Source organism: Pagrus pagrus (assembly GCF_965226575.1).
Source record: "Pagrus pagrus genome assembly, chromosome: 16".
In the NCBI taxonomy this organism is placed as follows: Eukaryota; Metazoa; Chordata; class Actinopteri; order Spariformes; family Sparidae; genus Pagrus; species Pagrus pagrus.
In genome coordinates, this window is record NC_140200.1 from 18801843 (window position 1) to 18820899 (window position 19057).

The following is a 19057-nucleotide window of genomic DNA, read 5'->3' on the forward strand; positions in this document are numbered from 1 at the left end:
ATTAATTAATTAATTAATTAATTGCAAGTGATTAATAAATTACATTTATTAGTAGTGTATCTCCTACACTTGCTTTTGCTTCTTCATTGCACCTGTTGTCACTTTTATTTGCACCAAAGCAGGTGAAACTGATTCACAATCACGTGTGCTTCCTAAAGGGACAGATTGATTTCCCTGAAGTTGAACTGACTTGGTATTACAGTTTTTTTCGATTGCTAAGACGCATTGGTCGAAACTGAAGCGACATGTTCAAAACTCTTAACACAGTCTGCAAAACAGAAATGCATGTGGGCTAAACTGTGTCTCACTTTTCATTGCTTTCAGACGAAGTGCATTCAGTGACCACAGTCACCGAAATGGATGAAGTCTTTTCTCATTCACTAGTTCACACCTGCAAAACACTATGCTTTAACAGCACATTTTTGCAAATGCTAACACACTTTGTTCCAAACAGTTAAAAACACACTCAAAACAGAATGATAGGGGGAAAAAACACGGGGAATTTCTGCTGCAGCCACATTGAAATCTATTGAAAAAGATATCAAATTATTGACAGTAAAAATAAATAAAACGAAGATGCAATTCCAAACAGCTGATGGTAGTTTTCAGCTGAAAACTGATTCAGGTGATCTGCGTTTGGCCTCATTAGAAAGCATATACAAAAGGAGGGGCTTCTGATTCTTTTTCCTGTGCAAGTATGGATCAAAGAGCAGCGGGTGAAGTTGGTAGAGAGAGAAGAGCAGCCAGGAGAGGAAGGAGTTTAGTTTTATCTCTTACTGTAATTTGTATTCTACCCCTGGAATTCTGAGATTCTGCATTATTCTGTTGATGTAATCTTTATCTTTTGTATGGTCCTGAAGTACTTATGCAAAAGCACAAATGTTCTTGAATAAATCTCTGCATTCCTGATTCAGTGTTGTTGCAATATATTACAGCATATAAAATAATTTAGAACCATTAAAGTGCAAAAGATCCTATATAAAATACTGATTTACCTGACAAAAATCATTCAAACTTGAAATATAAGATGTATTTGATGTAATGTTCTTTGTTGTTAGTATTTTGTCGTTCCGTTTGTTAAGAGTGATTGTGTGTGTTTCCAAAGTGAGACAATGTGCTAGTGTTTTGTTGAATGAGCTTCTCTTGAGACAAGTATAAAGTGTTTTGTTGGTGAGACACACTTTTGGGCATGAGATTAACTGTTGAGCTGAGCTGCAAGATGGAAATGCAGACTATGTTAAGAGTTTTGAACATGTCGCTTCAGTTTCGACCAATGCGTCTTAGCAATCGAAAAAAACTGTATACTGTGATGATTAAGTGATCTCTTAATTTTTTTAAGCAGTGTATATTTGAATTCAACCTATACACAATTTTTGCGCCAAATGCTAATATGATGATAGTAAAGAATTCCGATATTGATATATCGGCTGACATACACACATTTTTTTTGCAATGATCCCTCGATTGTGGTTATCAAATATTTAACAGAGGCAGGATATTTTACAGTTTAAGAAGAGACTAGGACTGGTCTTGGTCTTGGTCTTGACTGGGTCTCAACCCCTTGAAGTTTTGGTCTTGTCTTGATCTTGATACACTCTGGTCTTGGTCATGACTTGTTCTTGTTTTAGGTCGTCTTGACAACATCACTAGCAGCTCTAGTTAAAACCCATTTTTGAACACATTACATGCTGATAGTACTGTGACAGTCAGTGAGGACCCTGAGCTGACCCCTGATGATCTCCTAAAACAGCAGCAACATTAGCAGCTGAGTATTTGATTATTTCACCATTTTGCTGTTTATAAAACATTTTGTTCAGTTTTTCGGACATCTACCCCACACAGACGAAAATAACTTTGACAGAATCACTTACTCATGTCTTTGAGGAAGTACAATTAGACAATGAGATTAGTGAACATCTTATCGGCTATGTGCAGAATTTAGCATTGCAAAATAGAATGACAAATACAGAATGAGTAGATAAGACACTTGGGTTGAAAAATTAATAAAAACATAGAGACAGGTAACTCATGATTGATCACCTCTAGATGTCACTTTGCTTGAGTCTTTGGGATGAGATGTGATGAGCTTTGACACTGGTGAATGAAGGTAGTGAATGATTCTGGATGTGGCCACTGATGTGTTTTTCAGGATGAAGTGTGTTATAATCTCTGTGGTGTTGATGGTCATCCTCATGGCTGAACCCGGGCAGTGTCTTTCTCAACCTGTCCTCGACATACTCTGTATTATCACTGAGAATGCAGTTTGTAAATCACAAGTACACATACATACGTTGACTTTAACAGATTTGAGAAACTGGAACCATCAAATATTTTTGCTTGAAAATTGACAAAGAAAAATGATGAAAGAATTGAAGGACAGTGACCACATTGTCTTTGGAGTTCTAGTACAGATGTTATTCTATTGAAGGACAGCTATTTTCAATTGCTAACAAGCATCGGTCAATACTGAAACCACTTGATCAAAACTCTTCTTCCAGTCTGCATGACCAACATGCATCTTGGCCCAACAGTAAATCTCACCTCCAGAACAGACTCAGAGCAACAAAACACTTCATACATGTGAATGTCAAAATAAGCTCGTTCAGCCATAACACCTGCACCAATCCTCACTCAGACAGCATACACTGTCACTCATAACACACTGAGCTAAAAATACAAACAGGCAATGCTACAGAAGTGATCAACTTTTATCATTGAAGTTTGACGATTCATACATTTTTTGTTAACAAGCCTTTGATTTAAGATAGGTTACTTTTTCTAAACTATTAACACAGCAACACCCCGACATGCAATATTTCATTTTCTGTTCAAAACCACATTTTGTTTCATTACAGCAAATACCAGCTATAGATTTCTAACTTATTTTACATACAACTCTGTCAAAACAAGACTAAACTTGACTCTGTGAAATCATTCTTTCAAAACACGAGCAGGATTTCTATCCAAGAGGATCAAATAGTCAATCGTAGTGCAACAACTTTCAAATACTACTGTAACAGTAGGCAGTACAAAATCTGCATCACAATAATTGACATGCATACAACACACATCATGAGTTCCAATGTTTTTTTTTTATAATTCAGGCCAGTCATTTTTGAGCAAATACACAAATCTGACTCATTTTCAATTTATAGAATGTACAGTGGAAAAAATATGAATAATTAATAATAATAATAGTACATTTTATTTGTAACGCACTTTATATTTAACAAAAAATCTCAAAGTGCTACAACAGCAACAAAAAAGAAAAAAGAAGTTAAAACAATAGAGAGAGATATTACTTAATTGACAGATGTGCTGCAGTTTTATAATTAAGTGGTAGTAGTATTACTGCAGCGTGAATTATACTCCATGGCTGCAATTATCATTAAAAAAGAAACAATCACCATGCGCAAAGATATTCTAGATACCTCAATACTGTCACTGAAGAATACACATCTGCCATCATGCTGTTTTGGATGTGTTTTTAACAGTTTTGAAAACAGTGTGTTACTGTAGCAATTGAAAAATGTGCTGCATAAATACAGTGTTTATTGATGTGAGAATGAATGACAGAAGACTTGAAGGATTTTGTTAGATGTGGTCACTAAATGCATTTTGTAAATAAATTGTAAATACATTTTGGTAATATGAAGAGTGTTCATTTTATAAACTGATCACACCAACACACAAATTCTTCAGATCTACTTAATATGAACATTTACCTCTGCCTTAATAAAAAACAATGTTATTGATTACCATCGGCAATAAAATAACAAGCATGTATTCACTTTAATAATACCACGAAACAGAGACTGTATTTTGTAATGCAGCTTTATTCAGCAGGATAGTTTTCACTATCAAGCAATTTTACATTTTACAACATCAGTTAGAGCTGTGACTAAAGTTACTACATTTCATGAGCTTCATGTTTACTCAGCCAATTATTTCTTGCTTTGCAAAGCACAAAGATATAGCTCAAACTATATCTTCAAAATCAAGAACAGACTCAGTCCTGAAAGTATTGCTCTGCTCTATCGTACTCCGCTTCATCTTGGGACCTTTCCAAACTGGGCAAAAAACAGAGACAAAACGATTAGTCGATGATTAATCAACAGATGTCGAGCAACAGAAAGATAATTGACAAATATTTTAATAATTGAATAACTTTTGCAATAATTTTATGTAAAAATGAAAGAAATTCACTGATTCCGGCTCCTGAAATGTGTCCACCTGCTTCTTTACTCTCTGTTATATCATCATAAATTTAAATGGGTTTTGACAAAATAAGGTACTTGAAGACGTCAACTTGGGATCTGGTTCATACTGATGCTTACTGTGTTTGTTAGTTTTGAGGCATTTCACAAGTCTTTAGATTTAAAAAAAAAAGAATTCTAGTAGTACATACCGTCTCAGTCTGTTGAGTGCTAAAGGGACAAAAAGACAAAAACTAGATTAGTATATTAACATATTTATAAATCTTTATTATTTATCACATTAATGATGCTCTCTATGCTTAATTTGCTGAAATGCCTAGGACTAAGTAAAATATTTTTGCTAAACACAGAACTAAGTGAGTTGTATGTAGTAAGTTAGTACAGTTAAGGGTGATTTGTTGTCAGCTCAGTATGTATGAAAACTTGTGATTTACCTCCTACTGGCGATTGGACACAGACCGGAGGTCTTCCCTTACATTCAAGTTTGTACACGACAGGTTGAGAACCACACTCCCCGGGTTCAGCCATGAGGACGACCAGCGTCAACACCAGACAGATCATAACACACTTCATCCTGAAAAACTCATCACAGTGGCCACAGCACAATCATTCACTGCCTTCATTCACCAGTGTCAAAGCTCATCACATCTCATCTAAAAGACTTTGCATATAATAAAGTGACATGAGGATTAAATTTGACTTCTCACCTTTCCACAGCTTGATTGTGTCACAGACAGCAAAGTGAGCACAGTGAGATCTAGAGGTGATGTGGACGTCTTTGCAGAGCAGTTGTGAGTTACCCGTCTCTTATAATAAAGAGGATGGATTATCTTGTCTAGTCATTCTGTATTGTCATTGTATTTTGCAATGCCAAGTTCTGCAAATGGATGGCATGATGTTGATCTAATCTCACTTTGTAATGATGAGACATTTTGCTGTTCTCACGGTAACACAAAGTTACGCAACACTACTTCTCTATGGCCTCACAAAATGTGACCACTAAAGTTTTGTCCCGTAGCTGTTTATATTATAAAAAAAAACATTCATGATGTCTTTGCTGAGAAAGGAAGTTATTTATTATTTAGAAGTTCTGTTCCGTAACTGTTTATATGATTTAAAAAGACAATTTATGATGTCTCAAACCAAATCTTCAAAAAGAAAGCGGTCATTATCATACTGAGACTGATGGTAGTCCACTGTAGGTGAGGTTCTTTGCACTCTTCTATACCAAGTTAGAGAAAGAACAAAGAAAACATTAGATTTGAAACAATGAGTCAAATTATCAACAGAGAGAGTCAAAAATATAGTTTGGTACTTTTGTTAAAACTGACCTAAAACATCTCAGACTACACATGATTAAGTAACCTAGATAAAATATGGGGTGGGGAGTTGTGGGAGGTTCTCAGTCTATTTGCATGAAGCAGTAACATCAGAGATATGTGACAGGCAGACAGTGACACTGACTAACAGCCAGACAACAGCAGCCTGCCACACAACACAAAAACACACCAGTAAACAACTTTAAAGCCCCAGCATGTGTTTTAATGTTGCTTGTTCTTTTCAAACCGGCATGGATTGTAGGCCCGACCCGACAATAAGCTTGACTGTAATGCAACGTTTGATGCCCACGCCTGATCTGTGCACCCCTGGGCGTGTTGGTCTTAAAGTGAGGTGTGGTCAGGCGCACTGATGGAGGATTGCTCTCTTGAGGCAGCAGCAACCTAAGACCAACAAAAAGCTGGTCTGAGGTCAAAAGCGCAGTCTGTTTCCCGCTATTTAAAGAGTGCACTATTCAGACAGTGTGCATTATTCACACTGTGCGTACACTCCGACTTTATGATTTGAGAGACTGCTTTCAGTTATTTTGAATATTTCCATGAATACAGTAATGTATTGTAACACACATCATGGCACATTTAAACAACAAAACTAAAAGATGTAGTCATGAACTCTCCAAAGGAAACCGTCAGGAGCCGTTTCGCCTGATCCCTGGACTGAGAATCACGCACACACAGAGGGATGCACAGCAGCACTCCTCCTCGGTTTATTATAATTTTTTTTTTTTTTTTTTTTTTTTTTTTACCTATGCAGTCAAAAAGGGTTGTTAATTGGACAGGGAGGTGTGTGTGCTTTTTTTGCGTGTTTAACTGCAAGCAGCTTAATTACCATCTCAGAAGTGATGAGGGGGTGCGTGTCACAAAGACTTGGTCAGTGCTTACGCAAAGGAGCATAGACTTTAGAGCAGCCAAAATAATTAAAATACATAAATAAAGCATGGAACCCGGCCTGACCCGAGCCCTAATTATGTATTTAAAAACAAAGCCTGTCCGAGCCCTAGCCAGAGGTCGGGCGGGGTTCCGTAGGGATCGGTTCAGGTTGCAGATCTCGAGTGTGGACGTGTACAAACTGACCGACACCTCCCTCATCCTCCTGTTAGATTAGGATAACTTTCCCTGTTATTATTTTTATTAGTACATTAAGTTCTGGACACATCATAGAAATCCTGTCATAGTTCTGCCTAACTTACACCTGACTGAAGGTCTTATCACCCACAACAATTAAAGACACCTGTGAGGATGGACAAGGCCTTTAAAAGAAGGTCATCTGTAGTAGAGCGGCAAAGATTAGCTGGTTACTCACCACCTATTTTTAATCATTATTTTTTGCCAATTTTCAAGCAGAAATGACACTTGATGGTTCCATCTTCTCAAATGTGGGAATCAGCTGTTTTTCCTCGTTTTACATTATAGCACCTTGAATGTCTTTAGCTTTTGGACTGTTGGCCACATCCAAAAGAGACATTTACATCATGATCATCTTGGGCTCTTATAAAATTGTAGTTTTAACTGTTTTTTTTTTATGTTTTATAGACTAAATAATTTATGTGTTGATTGAGAAAATGCCAGAATTTAATCGTTTCCGAAGTGCTGCTTTACCAGAGAAACAAACTGCACTCAGAAACAAGCAGAAAGTCACTGGTAGAGTGATTATTTGATAGTAATCAAACCGACACACACATTTTTCAGATCTTTAGAGTTAATATAAGCCTTCACCTCTGCCGAAATAAAAAACAGTGTCCCACATAATCATCAGAATTAGTGATATAAAATTACAGAAACATGCACACTTAAATAATACCACAAAACATAGATTGTCTTTTGTAATGCAGCTTTATTCAGCAGGATAGTTTTCACTATCAAGCAATTTTACATTTTTCAACATCAATTAGAGCTGTGACTAAAGTCACTTCATCTCAAGAGCTTCATGTTTACTCAGCCAATTATTTCTTGCTTTGCAAAGCACAAAGATATAGCTCAAACCATATCTTCAAAATCAAGAACAGACTCAATCTTGATAGTATTGCTTCAATTTATCATCATTCCATCATTCCACGTCCACTGGGGAAAAAATAGAAAGGAATCAGTTGGTCAAATAATCAAGACAATATTAATCAACAAATATTTTAATAATTGAATGACTTCTGCAATAATATTCAAGCTACAATGACAGAAATTCACTGATTCCATCTTCTGAAATGTGTCCGCTTGCTTCTTTACTCTCTATTATATAATCTTGAATTTAAATGGGTTCGACAAAAAAGGGGAATTAAAGATGTCAACTTGGGATCTGGTTCATATTGATTCTTACTGTGTTTGTTATTTTTGAGGCATTTCACAAAGTCTTTAGATTGTTTTTATTTGTGTGATTGAAATCAACAGTAATAACTCAGTAGTACTTACCGTTTAGCGAGTTTGAGTACTAATGAGACAAAAAGAGGAAAATGACATTAGTATGAAAACCTAAATAAACATTAGTATATTCTTATCATATTTGAAGTCTTTGAAATTAGATCATTAATGATACTGTCTGTACTTAGATTTAGGTTTATTAGCTGAGATACCAGGACTTAATAAAAGATTGTAGCTAAACACAGAACAAAGTGTAGTTGTATGTAGTAAGTTAGTACAGTCAAGTGTGATTTGTTGATCACAGACTAAAGTAGCCTGCTGTTTGTGTAAATCTGAGGTGTATTTGTTAAAGTCAACTCAGTATGAACACTTGTGATTTACCTCTTCCTCCCGTTGATTGGAAACAGATGGGAGGGTTTCCCTTACAATTAATTGTGGACACGACAGGTTGAGAACCACACTCCCCAGGTTCAGCCATGAGGACGACCAGCGTCAACACCAGAAAGATCATAAGACACTTCATCCTGAAAAACACATCACAGTGGCCACATGCACAATCATTCACTGCCTTCATTGTTCAGCGTCAAAGCTCATCACATCTCATCTAAAAGACCTTTTATATAATAAAGTAACATGAGGATTACATTTGACTTCTCACCTTTCCACAGCTTGATTGTGTCACAGACAGCAAAGTGAGCACAGTGAGATCTAGAGGTGATGTGGACGTCTTTGCTGAGCAGTTGTGAGTTACCCGTCTCTTATAATGATGAGGATGGATAATCTTGTCTAGTCATTCTGTATTGTCATTGTATTTTGCAATGCCAAGTTCTGCCAATAGATGGCATGATGTTGATCTAATCTCAATTTGTAATGACTGGACATTTTACTGTTTACATGGGAACACAAAGTTACACAACACTACTTCTCTATGGCCTCACAAAATGTGACCACTAAAGTTTTGTCCTGTAACTGTTTATATTATTAAAAAAACATTCATGATGTCTTTGCTGAGAAAAGAAGTAATTTATTTGTTTTACCAGCAAAATATCATCACATAAAAATAACAGGCAAAAAAGCACATGGATGAAGAAATTTTGATCTGATCTCAATTTCTAATGATGAAACATTTTGTGTTTACATGGGAACACAAAGTTACACAACACTACTTATCATCCCCCGGATCAATGGCCTCACAAAATGTGACCACTTGAAGTTTTGTCCCGTGTACGTAACATAACAGGCAGAAAACAGAGACAGCCTGTTTGTAATGCAGCTTTTTATTAAGCGGGATAGTTTTCACTATAAAGCAAGTTTACATTTTTCAACATCAGTTAGAGCTGTGACTAAAATCACAACGTACATCTCAAGGGCTTCATGTTTACTCATCCAATTATTTCTTGCTTTGCAAAGGACAAATATATAGCTCAAACTATATCTTCAAAAAGAAAGCCGTCATTATCATACTGAGACTGATGGTAGTCCACTGAGGGTGAGGCTCTTTCCACTCTAATATACCAAGTTAGAGAAGGGACAAAGAAAACATTAGATTTGAAACAATGAGTCAAATTATCAACAGAGAGAGTCAAAATTATAGTTTGGTATTTTTGTTAAGACTGACCTAAAACATCTCTGGCTACACACAGTTAAGTAACCTAGATAAAATGTGGGGTGGAGGGTTGTGGGAGGTTCTCAGTCTATTTGCATGAAGCAGTAACGTCAGAGATATGTGACAGGCAGATGCTGACAGCAGCCTGCCACACAACACAAAAACACACCAGTGCACAACTTTAAAGCCCCAGCATGTGTTTTAATATTGCTTGTTCTTTTCAAACCAGTGTGGACGTGTACAACCTGACCGACACCTCCCTCATCCTCCTGTTAGGTTAGGATAACTTTCCCTGTTATTATTTTTATTAGTACATTAAGTTCTGGACACATCATAGAACTCCTGTCATAGTTCTGCCTAACTAACACCTGACTGAAGGTCTTATCACCCACAACAATTAAAGACACCTGTGAGGATGGACAAGGCCTTTAAAAGAAGGTCATCTGTAGTAGAGCGGCAAAGATTAGCTGGTTACTCACCACCTATTTTTAATCATTGTTTTTTGTCAATTTTCAAGCAGAAATGACACTTAATGGTTCCAGCTTCTCAAATGTGGGAATCAGCTTTTTTTTCCTCATTTAACATTAAAGCACCTTGACTGTCATTAGCTTTTGGGCTGTTGGCCACATCCAAAAGAGACACTTACATCATGATCATCTTGAGCTCTAATAAAATATAGTAAATTATTTATCTGTTGATTGAGAAAATGCCAGAATTGAATCATTTCCAAAGTACTTCTTTACTAGAGAAACAAACTGCACTCAGAAACAAGCAGAAAGTCACTGGTAGAGTGATTATTTTATAGTGATCAAACCAACGCACACACTTTACAGATGTATAGAGTTAATATAAGCCTTCACCTCTGCCTTAAATAAACAATGTCCCACATAATCATCAGAATTAGTGATATAAAATAACAGAAACATGCACACTTAAATAATTCCACAAAACAGAGATTGTCTTTTGTAGTGCAGCTTTATTCAGCAGGATAGTTTTCACTATCAAGCAATTTTACATTTTTCAACATCAATTAAAGCTGTGACTAAAGTCACTTCATCTCAAGAGCTTCATGTTTACTCAGCCAATTACTTCTTGCTTTGCAAAGCACAAAGATATAGCTCAAACTATATCTTCAAAATCAAGAACAGACTCAGTCTTGATAGTATTGCTTTGACTTATCGTACTCCACTTCATCTTGGGATGTTGCACATCCGCCTCTCCATCCACCTCTATACCAAGTCAGAGAAGAGGGGAAAAATATAGAGGAATCAGTTTGTGACATTATCAACAGAGTTAATCAGCAGAATGATAATTGACAAATATTTTAATAACTGAATAACTTTTGCCATAATCTTTTAAACAAAAATGACAGAAATTCACTGATTCCAGCCTCTCAAATGTGTCCACTTGCTTCTTTACTCTCTGTTATATCATCATGAATTTAAATGGGTTTTGATAAAATGAGGAAATTGAAGACGTCAACTTGGGATCTGGTTCATACCGATGCTTGCTATGTTTGATAGTTTTGAGGCATTTCACAAAGTCTTCAGATTGTTTTTATTTGTTTGGTCGAAATCAACAGAAATTACTCAGTAGTACTTACCCTCTTCCTCCTCTTCCTCTGTATGCTAAAGGGACAACATAATGATGAGATAAATAAACATTAGTATATTCTTATCATATTTGAAAATCTTTGAAATCAGAACATTAATGATACTGTCTGTACTTAGCTTTAGGTTTATTAGCTGAGATACCAGGACTAAATGAAAGATTGTAGCTAAACACAGAACTAAGTGAAGTTGTATGTAGTAAGTTAGTACAGTCAAGTGTGATTTGTTGATCACAGACTAAAGTAGCCTGCTGTTTGTGTGAATCTGAGGTGTATCTGTTAAAGTCAACTCAGTATGTATGAAGACTTGTGATTTACCGTCTATTCCCGACCTGACACCTCGGTACACCCCTTTTAGGATCCGTCCAAATCGAGAACCACGACGACGGGCCTCCCCAGGTTCAGCCATGAGGACGACCAGCGTCAACACCAGAAAGATCATAACACACTTCATCCTGAAAAACACATCACAGTGGCCACATACACAATCATGCACTGCCTTCATTCAGCAGTGTCAAAGCTCATCACATCATCTCTCATCTAAAAGACATCTATTAAATTGACATGAGATTAAATTTGGCTTCTCACCTTTCCACAGCTTGATTGAGCACAGACAGACAGCAAAGTGAGCACAGTGAGATCTAGAGGTGATGTGGACGTCTTTGCTGAGCAGTCGTGAGTTACCTGTCTCTTATAATGATGAGGATGGATAATCTTGTCTAGTCATTCTGTATTGTCATTGTATTTTGCAATGCCAAATTCTGCCAATAGATGGCATGATGTTGATCTAATCTCAATTTGTAATGACTGGACATTTTACTGTTTACATGGGAACACAAAGTTACACAACACTACTTCTCTATGGCCTCACAAAATGTGACCACTAAAGTTTTGTCCTGTAACTGTTTATATTATTAAAAAAACATTCATGATGTCTTTGCTGAGAAGGGAAGTCATTTATTTGTTTTATCAGCAAAATATCATCACATAAAAATAACAGGCAAAAAAGCACATGGATGAAGAAATTTTGATCTGATCTCAATTTCTAATGATGAAACATTTTGTGTTTACATGGGAACACAAAGTTACACAACACTACTTATCATCCCCCGGCTCAATGGCCTCACAAAATGTGAACACCTGAAGTTTTGTCCCATGTACGTAACATAACAGGCAGAAAACAGAGACAGCCTGTTTGTAATGCAGCTTTTTATTAAGCGGGATAGTTTTCACTATAAAGCAAGTTTACATTTTTCAACATCAGTTAGAGCTGTGACTAAAATCACAACGTACATCTCAAGGGCTTCATGTTTACTCATCCAATTATTTCTTGCTTTGCAAAGGACAAAGATATAGCTCAAACCATAACTTCAAAAAGAACACTAGTCACTCAACAGAGCCATAATTATCATACTGAGACTGATGGTAGTCCACTGTAGGTGAGGCTCTTTGCACTCTTCTATACCAAGTTAGAGAAGGGACAAAGAAAACATTAGATTTGAAACAATGAGTCAAATTATCAACAGAGAGTCAAAAATATAGTTTGGTACTTTTGTTAAAACTGACCTAAAACATCTCAGGCTACACACAGTTAAGTAACCTAGATAAGATGTGGGGTGGAGGGTTGTGGGAGGTTCTCAGTCTATTTGCATGAAGCAGTAACATCAGAGATATGTTACGCCCCTGGTCTAGGGGAACCAGAGACATGACATGATGTGCTCTCACCCATTCTTCCCACTGCCAAGAAGGCCAGTGTCACAGAATAGTTGTTTTCAAGGTAGCATTTTATTTCCACTTCAGAGGGAGACCAAAGCCAAAACAACAAACCAAAAGAGTCTAACCCCCTAACTTCCTACCCAACACCAAAATAGTAACCAAAAGACAAACTCTTACCTAACCCATAAATCAGGAAAAACAGGAGAAAAAGGGTTAAAGTAATGGCTTCTCCCTCCTACTGGGCTACCATATACACGTTTCTATTTACAAGGCTACAACAATCAGATTATATAATTATACTGGATCTCACAAACTGGGTCTCACAACAAACTCACTAACACACTAGACACCAGTACTAGTTGGATGTGGGGAAACAGGACGAGAGAGGGAAGACTGCAGTCAGCCGGTGCTTCAAAAAGGCTCCTCTCCTGCCTCTGACCAATCCTGGGTCTGCAATCAGCCAGATCTAGCCAATCAGCAGGTCCAACCTGCTATCAATCACACACACCCACACACACACTCAGAGGAGACTGCTCACACCTTCGGAGTAGCAGGGACACATCAGTATACACAAAATAATGACCCAGGGTCATAACAGACAGGCAGACTCTGACTAACAGCCAGACAACAGCAGCCTGCCACACAACACAAAAACACACCAGTGCACAACTTTAAAGCCCCAGCATGTGTTTTAATATTGCTTGTTCTTTTCAAACCAGTATGGACGTGTACAAAACTGACTGACACCTCCCTCATCTTCCTGTTAGGTTAGGATAACTTTCCCTGTTATTATTTTTATTAGTACATTAAGTTCTGGACACATCATAGAACTCCTGTCCTGCCCAACTAACACCTGACTGAACGTCTTATCAACCACAATAATTAAAGACACCTGTGAGGATGGACAAGGCCTTTAAAAGAAGGTCATCTGTAGTAGAGCGGCAAAGATTAGTTGGTTACTCACCACCTATTTTTTAATCATTATTTTTTGTCAATTTTCAAGCAGAAATGACACTTGATGGTTCCAGCTTCTCAAATGTGGGAATCAGCTGTTTTTCCTCATTTAACATTATAGTCCCTTGAATGTCTTTAGCTCTTGGGCTGTTGGCCACATCCAAAAGAGACATTTACATCATGATCATCTTGAGTTCTAATAAAATTGTAGTTTTAACTGTTTTTCTGATGTTTTACAGACTAAATAATTGATCTGATGTTTGGAAATGATTAAATTCTGGCATTTTCTCAAAGTACTTCTTTAACAGGGAATTAAGAGCATTCAGAAACAGAAAGAAATATGAAGAGTGTTAATTTTATAAACTGATCATACCAACACACACATTTTCAGATCTACTTAATATAACCTTTTACCTCTTACTTATTAAAATCAATGTTATTGATTGTAATCACCAATACAATTACAAGCATGTATTCACTTAGATAATACCACAAAACATAGATTGTCTTTTGTAAAGCAGCTTTATTCAGCAGGATAGTTTTCACTATCAAGCAATTTTACATTTTTCAACATCAATTAAAGCTGTGACTAAAGTCACTTCATCTCAAGAGCTTCATGTTTACTCATCCAATTATTTCTTGCTTTGCAGAGCACAAAGATATAGCTCAAACTATATCTTCAAAATCAAGAACAGACTCAGTCTTGATAGTATTGCTTTGACATATCGTACTCCACTTCATCTTGGGATCTTTCCAATCTGCCTCTCCATCCACCTCTATACCAATTTAGAGAAGAGGGGAAAAATATAGAGGAATCAGTTTGTGACATTATCAACAGAGTTAATCAGCAGAATGTAAATTGACAAATATTTTAATAATTGAATAACTTTTGCAATAATTTTTCAAGCAAAAATAACAGAAATTCACTGATTCCATCCTCTCAAATGTGTCCACATGCTTCTTTACTCTCTATTATATCATCATGAATTTAAATGGGTTTTCATTTGTTTGGTCGAAATCAACAGAAATTACTCAGTAGTACTTACCTTCTTCCTCCTCTTCCTCTTAATGCTAAAGGGACGACATAATGATGACATAAATAAACATTAGTATATTCTTATCATATTTGAAAATCTTTGAAATCAGATCATTAATGATGTTGTCTGTACTTTGACTACTACTACTGCTTTAGGTTTATTAGCTGAGATACCAGGACTAAATAAAAGATTGTAGCTAAACACAGAACTAGGTGAAGTTGTATGTAGGGATGGGCATTTCGAGTAATTTTCTAACCGAGTACCCGAACCTGGTCCTAATCGAGTAACCGAGTAATAAAATATATGACTCATAAATGCGCTCTGTCCATCAGACAGTGCATTGCTGACACACAGCGTCGTCAGTCACAGTTTCTTGAACCTTAAGTGGTTTCGCATCGAACTCGTTGAGTGGTTGTAAGCCAGTTTAAGGTTACAAATGCGGTTACATGCTGCTATTCCGACATGCCGCTATTTAGACAGTGACCTGTAATTGTCGGAATAGCGGCATTAAAGTTATTTTTCAAGCGTCCCACTATTTCGACATTGTTTTTTGCCATTGTCGGAGACTTGTCGGAATAGCGGCATGTCTAAAGAGAGACATGTCGGAATAGCAGGCGGACCCCGAAATATTGCATACATGTTAATTTACGCATTATTTATTAGGATTTACGGGAGATTTCCTGATAGTAGTGATCACACACGGCAACAGAGCAACCATCTTGATGTAAATAAACGATCTTTGGCAGATCATGTTTTCCCATTGGATTTTAGCCCGTCATGTGACGGCACACGGGTCCCTATTGGACAGGCTTGACTGCTCGGCTTCTGGGTAAGCTAACGTTACAAACACACCGGTGGGGTCGGTGTAAAGGCTGAAATAGACGAGAAACAGAGCGACTATACACCCGGTTTGTGTGAATCTGAGGTGTATCTGTTGAAGTCAACTCAGTATGTATATACACTTGTGATTTACCATCCATTCCCGCCCTGACACCTCGGCCCACCCCTCTTACGATCCGTCTGAAACGAGCACCACGACCACGGGCCTCCCCAGGTTCGGCCATGAGGACGATCAGCGTCAACACCAGAAAGATCATAACACACTTCATCCTGAAAAACACATCACAGTGGCCACATCCAGAATCATTCACTGCCTTCATTCACCAGTGTCAAAGCTCATGACATCTCATCTAAAAGACTTTTCACCTATTAAAGTAACATGAGGATTAATTTTGACTTCTCACCTTTCCACAGCTTGATTGTGTCACAGACAGCAAAGTGAGCACAGTGAGATCTAGAGGTGATGTGGACGTCTTTGCTGAGCAGTTGTGAGTTACCTGTCTCTTATAAGGATGAGGATGGATAATCTTGTCTAGTCATTCTGTATTGTCATTGTATTTTGCAATGCCAAGTTCTGCACATGGACAACAAGATGTTGATCTAATCTCAATTTGTAATGACTGGATATTTCACTGTTCTCACGGTAACACAAAATTACACAACACTAATTATCATCCCCCGGCTCTTTAGCCTCACAAAATGTGACTACTAGAAGTTTTGTCCCGTAACTGTTCATATGATTAAAAAGACAATTTATAATGTTTTTGCTGAGAAAAAGACGTAATTTATGTGTTTCATCAGTAAAATATCATCATATAAAATAACTCTATTTGTATTAATTTAAATAAATATCTTTTTGTATTGCAGCTTTTTATGCAGCGGGATAGTTTTCACTTTCACAATTTTATATTTTTCAAAATCAATTAAAGCTGTGACTAAAATTACTCCATAAATCTCAAGGGAGAGAGTCAAAAATATAGTTTGGTACTTTTGTTAAAGCTGACCTAACATATCTCAGACTCAGTTGTGGGAGGTTCTCGGCCTTTTTGCATGAAGCAGTAACATCAGAGATATGTGACAGGCAGACAGTGACACTAACAGCCAGACAACAGCAGCCTGCCACACAATTCAAAAACACATCATGTGCACTGATTCGTTTTTGTGTTGTTAAAGCCCCACATGTGTTGTAATGTTGCACCATAGTCTCCAAGAATGTTTAAAGGAATAGTTCACTCTAGAACGAAATTCAGTCATTATCAACGCACCCTCATGCTGATTTGAAGTCCGGTGTAGTTTCTTATTCCTCAAAGTGTAGCAGGAGACCCGGGGGGTCGTAAATGGTGTCTGAGACGAAAAGGTCCATACTGTGTCCTGAAGTGGGGACATCCAGAGTTTACCCGAAAAAACGTTTTCGCTCCCGCGTCTCCCTCAGCCATTTTCACTATGGAAGCCGCGCCAGACAAGATCAACAGAACTCTCGATAGATACACACCGGTATTTACATCCAGTGCAAGCGGCTGTGAGGGAGACTTGCGTGCACGCGGGAGCCTCCAGGCAAATATAGTATTGTGACTGTTTAGGCTAGAAAAATGCACTAAAGGACATCATTTCAAGTAAACTCTGGATGTCGCCAATTCAGGACACTTGAATTGCAGCTGACGAGCAGTATGGAGGAATATTACAAAGTTTTTGTGTAGTTTTATGGACCTTTTCGTCTCGGACACCATTAACGCCCGTTATATGGATTTTTGCTGCAGGAGGGTACCCCCATGGGTCTCCAGCTGCACTTTGAGGAATAAGAAACTTTTGTTCTAGAGTGAACTATTCCTTTAAGGTCCAAGATCCATAAACATATCTCCGCCCCTACACAGAAGCATTGACTCGTGGCTGTACACAATCCCTGTCCTTTGTATTGCCTAAAATCTCAGATTTTAATGTTTCTTAAAGGTACTCCTTACCAGTTGTGGAATTACTTATATCTTGCTCTTTTAAGTGTTCCATATACATGGATCGCAGTGTTTTATGTGTTTTATGGAGTTTTCATGAGCTATTCTTGGAGTGAATTCAGCCATAATTCCACCCAGAGACCACCCAGTCCTCGAAACGAGAGCTGGATGCAGAGGCACCAGTCACCGCTACCAACGCCGCTCACAGGACCCAGACGTTGCAAAGCAGGCACTGCTTGATGAGCCGGAGGTCGGTACGTGAATAAAGCCCTTAGCCCCGGTTCACAGCTCCACTCCAAAACCATCCCAGCCCTCCTGGACCAGAGGTGGTACACTGAGGCAGAAAAAGAGATCCAGTGGAGGAGGAAATCTGTCTACCACCTACTTTTTAGTCTCTCCCACGCCCTTTCCGTCCTTAAAGGATGAGGCTCTGGTCCATCCAGGTGATGCCTCTGCTATTCAGGCTTCTGTGGGTACTCCTGCCGCCATTGTGTCTCCCCCACCTGTGGAAAGCGCTGATTGGGCGGTCCGTCACTGCACCATTGGGAAGATCCGCCACAAGATCCTGTAGGAGGCTGTCATCAGACGCTCAGGAGGCCTCCCTGTGGCTGAGCCTCCTCGTCCCTACTGGCCTACACAAACCCACCTGTCAGGACCGCCACCCTCAATGCGGATGGATGCAGCTGAGCCTCTGGCGTCTTGTCCGGCTAGCCCATACACATCATCCCCTTGTCCCCTCTTCCCTCCTACGACATTAATTGTTGGTGAGTCCATAACCAGGGACATCCGCTTCATAAACGCCATTACACACTGTTTTTCTGGTGCCACATTCTGTTATCTTGGATAAACGTCTTAATCTACTTCCCTCACTCCCATCTTCCATTAAGAGAAAAGTACTGCATGTGGGGATGAATGAAACTTCACGAAGAGTAACCGAGCACACCAGGAGTGATTTTAACCTCCTTCCCACTCTCAGTCGCGGAGTTGAGCGCAGCCCTATTCCCAGCTTTCGCTCTTTTTTCTAAAGAGAAGGCATTCATCTCAGTGAGAGTGGTAGCAAAGTGCTGTCCAAATATTCAGCACACGGTGCAGTTCTCTTCAAGTACATGACTATTTACACAACACACACCCACTCCGAAGCCCCCCTCTTCCTCTCGTGTCTCATCTCAGGACACCTTCAGGACACCGTCCGCTCCAGCCCCCCCTTGTTGCTATAACCACCGTCCGCTCCTTCTTCAGCCATTCCAGAGCAGTTTTGCAGTTTGGTAGGGTGCATTGTTCTGCTGTCAGTGCCACTGCTGTACCAAAAAACACTGTAAAATGCACCAAAATATAATTAACAACATATCAAAGCATTTTTATGATATTGTTTTAAATAAAACACTGCAATATATCTGCTAAATCCCCTTAATGTAAATATGTGTAATTCTTTTGTATTCTTAA

At 38.2% G+C, this 19057-nt stretch overlaps 2 protein-coding genes and 3 long non-coding RNA genes across 5 annotated transcripts in view; 1 reads left to right on the plus strand and 4 right to left on the minus strand.

Moving 5' to 3' along the window:
- The window catches only part of LOC311271816 (exostosin-1), a 288114-nt gene that overhangs the window by 153946 nt on the left and 115111 nt on the right, over nucleotides 1-19057 (plus strand). The window lies entirely within an intron of this gene.
- Nucleotides 3817-5011, minus strand: LOC311271830. The gene is made up of 4 exons (XR_014624482.1): nucleotides 4925-5011; nucleotides 4652-4791; nucleotides 4409-4427; nucleotides 3817-4070 (listed from the first exon to the last, which is right to left on the minus strand). It is a non-coding gene; the product is annotated as an uncharacterized lncRNA (long non-coding RNA).
- LOC311271593 lies at nucleotides 7369-8653 on the minus strand. Its single transcript, XR_014624444.1, has 4 exons — nucleotides 8565-8653; nucleotides 8288-8430; nucleotides 7958-7976; nucleotides 7369-7615 (listed from the first exon to the last, which is right to left on the minus strand). It is a non-coding gene; the product is annotated as an uncharacterized lncRNA (long non-coding RNA).
- Nucleotides 10469-11795, minus strand: LOC311271831. The gene is made up of 4 exons (XR_014624483.1): nucleotides 11710-11795; nucleotides 11440-11576; nucleotides 11116-11140; nucleotides 10469-10741 (listed from the first exon to the last, which is right to left on the minus strand). It is a non-coding gene; the product is annotated as an uncharacterized lncRNA (long non-coding RNA).
- On the minus strand, nucleotides 14295-18418 carry LOC311271330 (uncharacterized protein; the record flags this gene model as incomplete). The annotated part of the gene is made up of 6 exons (XM_084376944.1): nucleotides 14295-14567; nucleotides 14838-14862; nucleotides 15802-15938; nucleotides 16073-16171; nucleotides 17821-17929; nucleotides 18261-18418. The coding sequence occupies 6 exons, from the start codon at nucleotides 18416-18418 to the stop codon at nucleotides 14529-14531; spliced, it is 567 nt and encodes a 188-aa protein (XP_084233070.1). The 3' UTR covers nucleotides 14295-14528.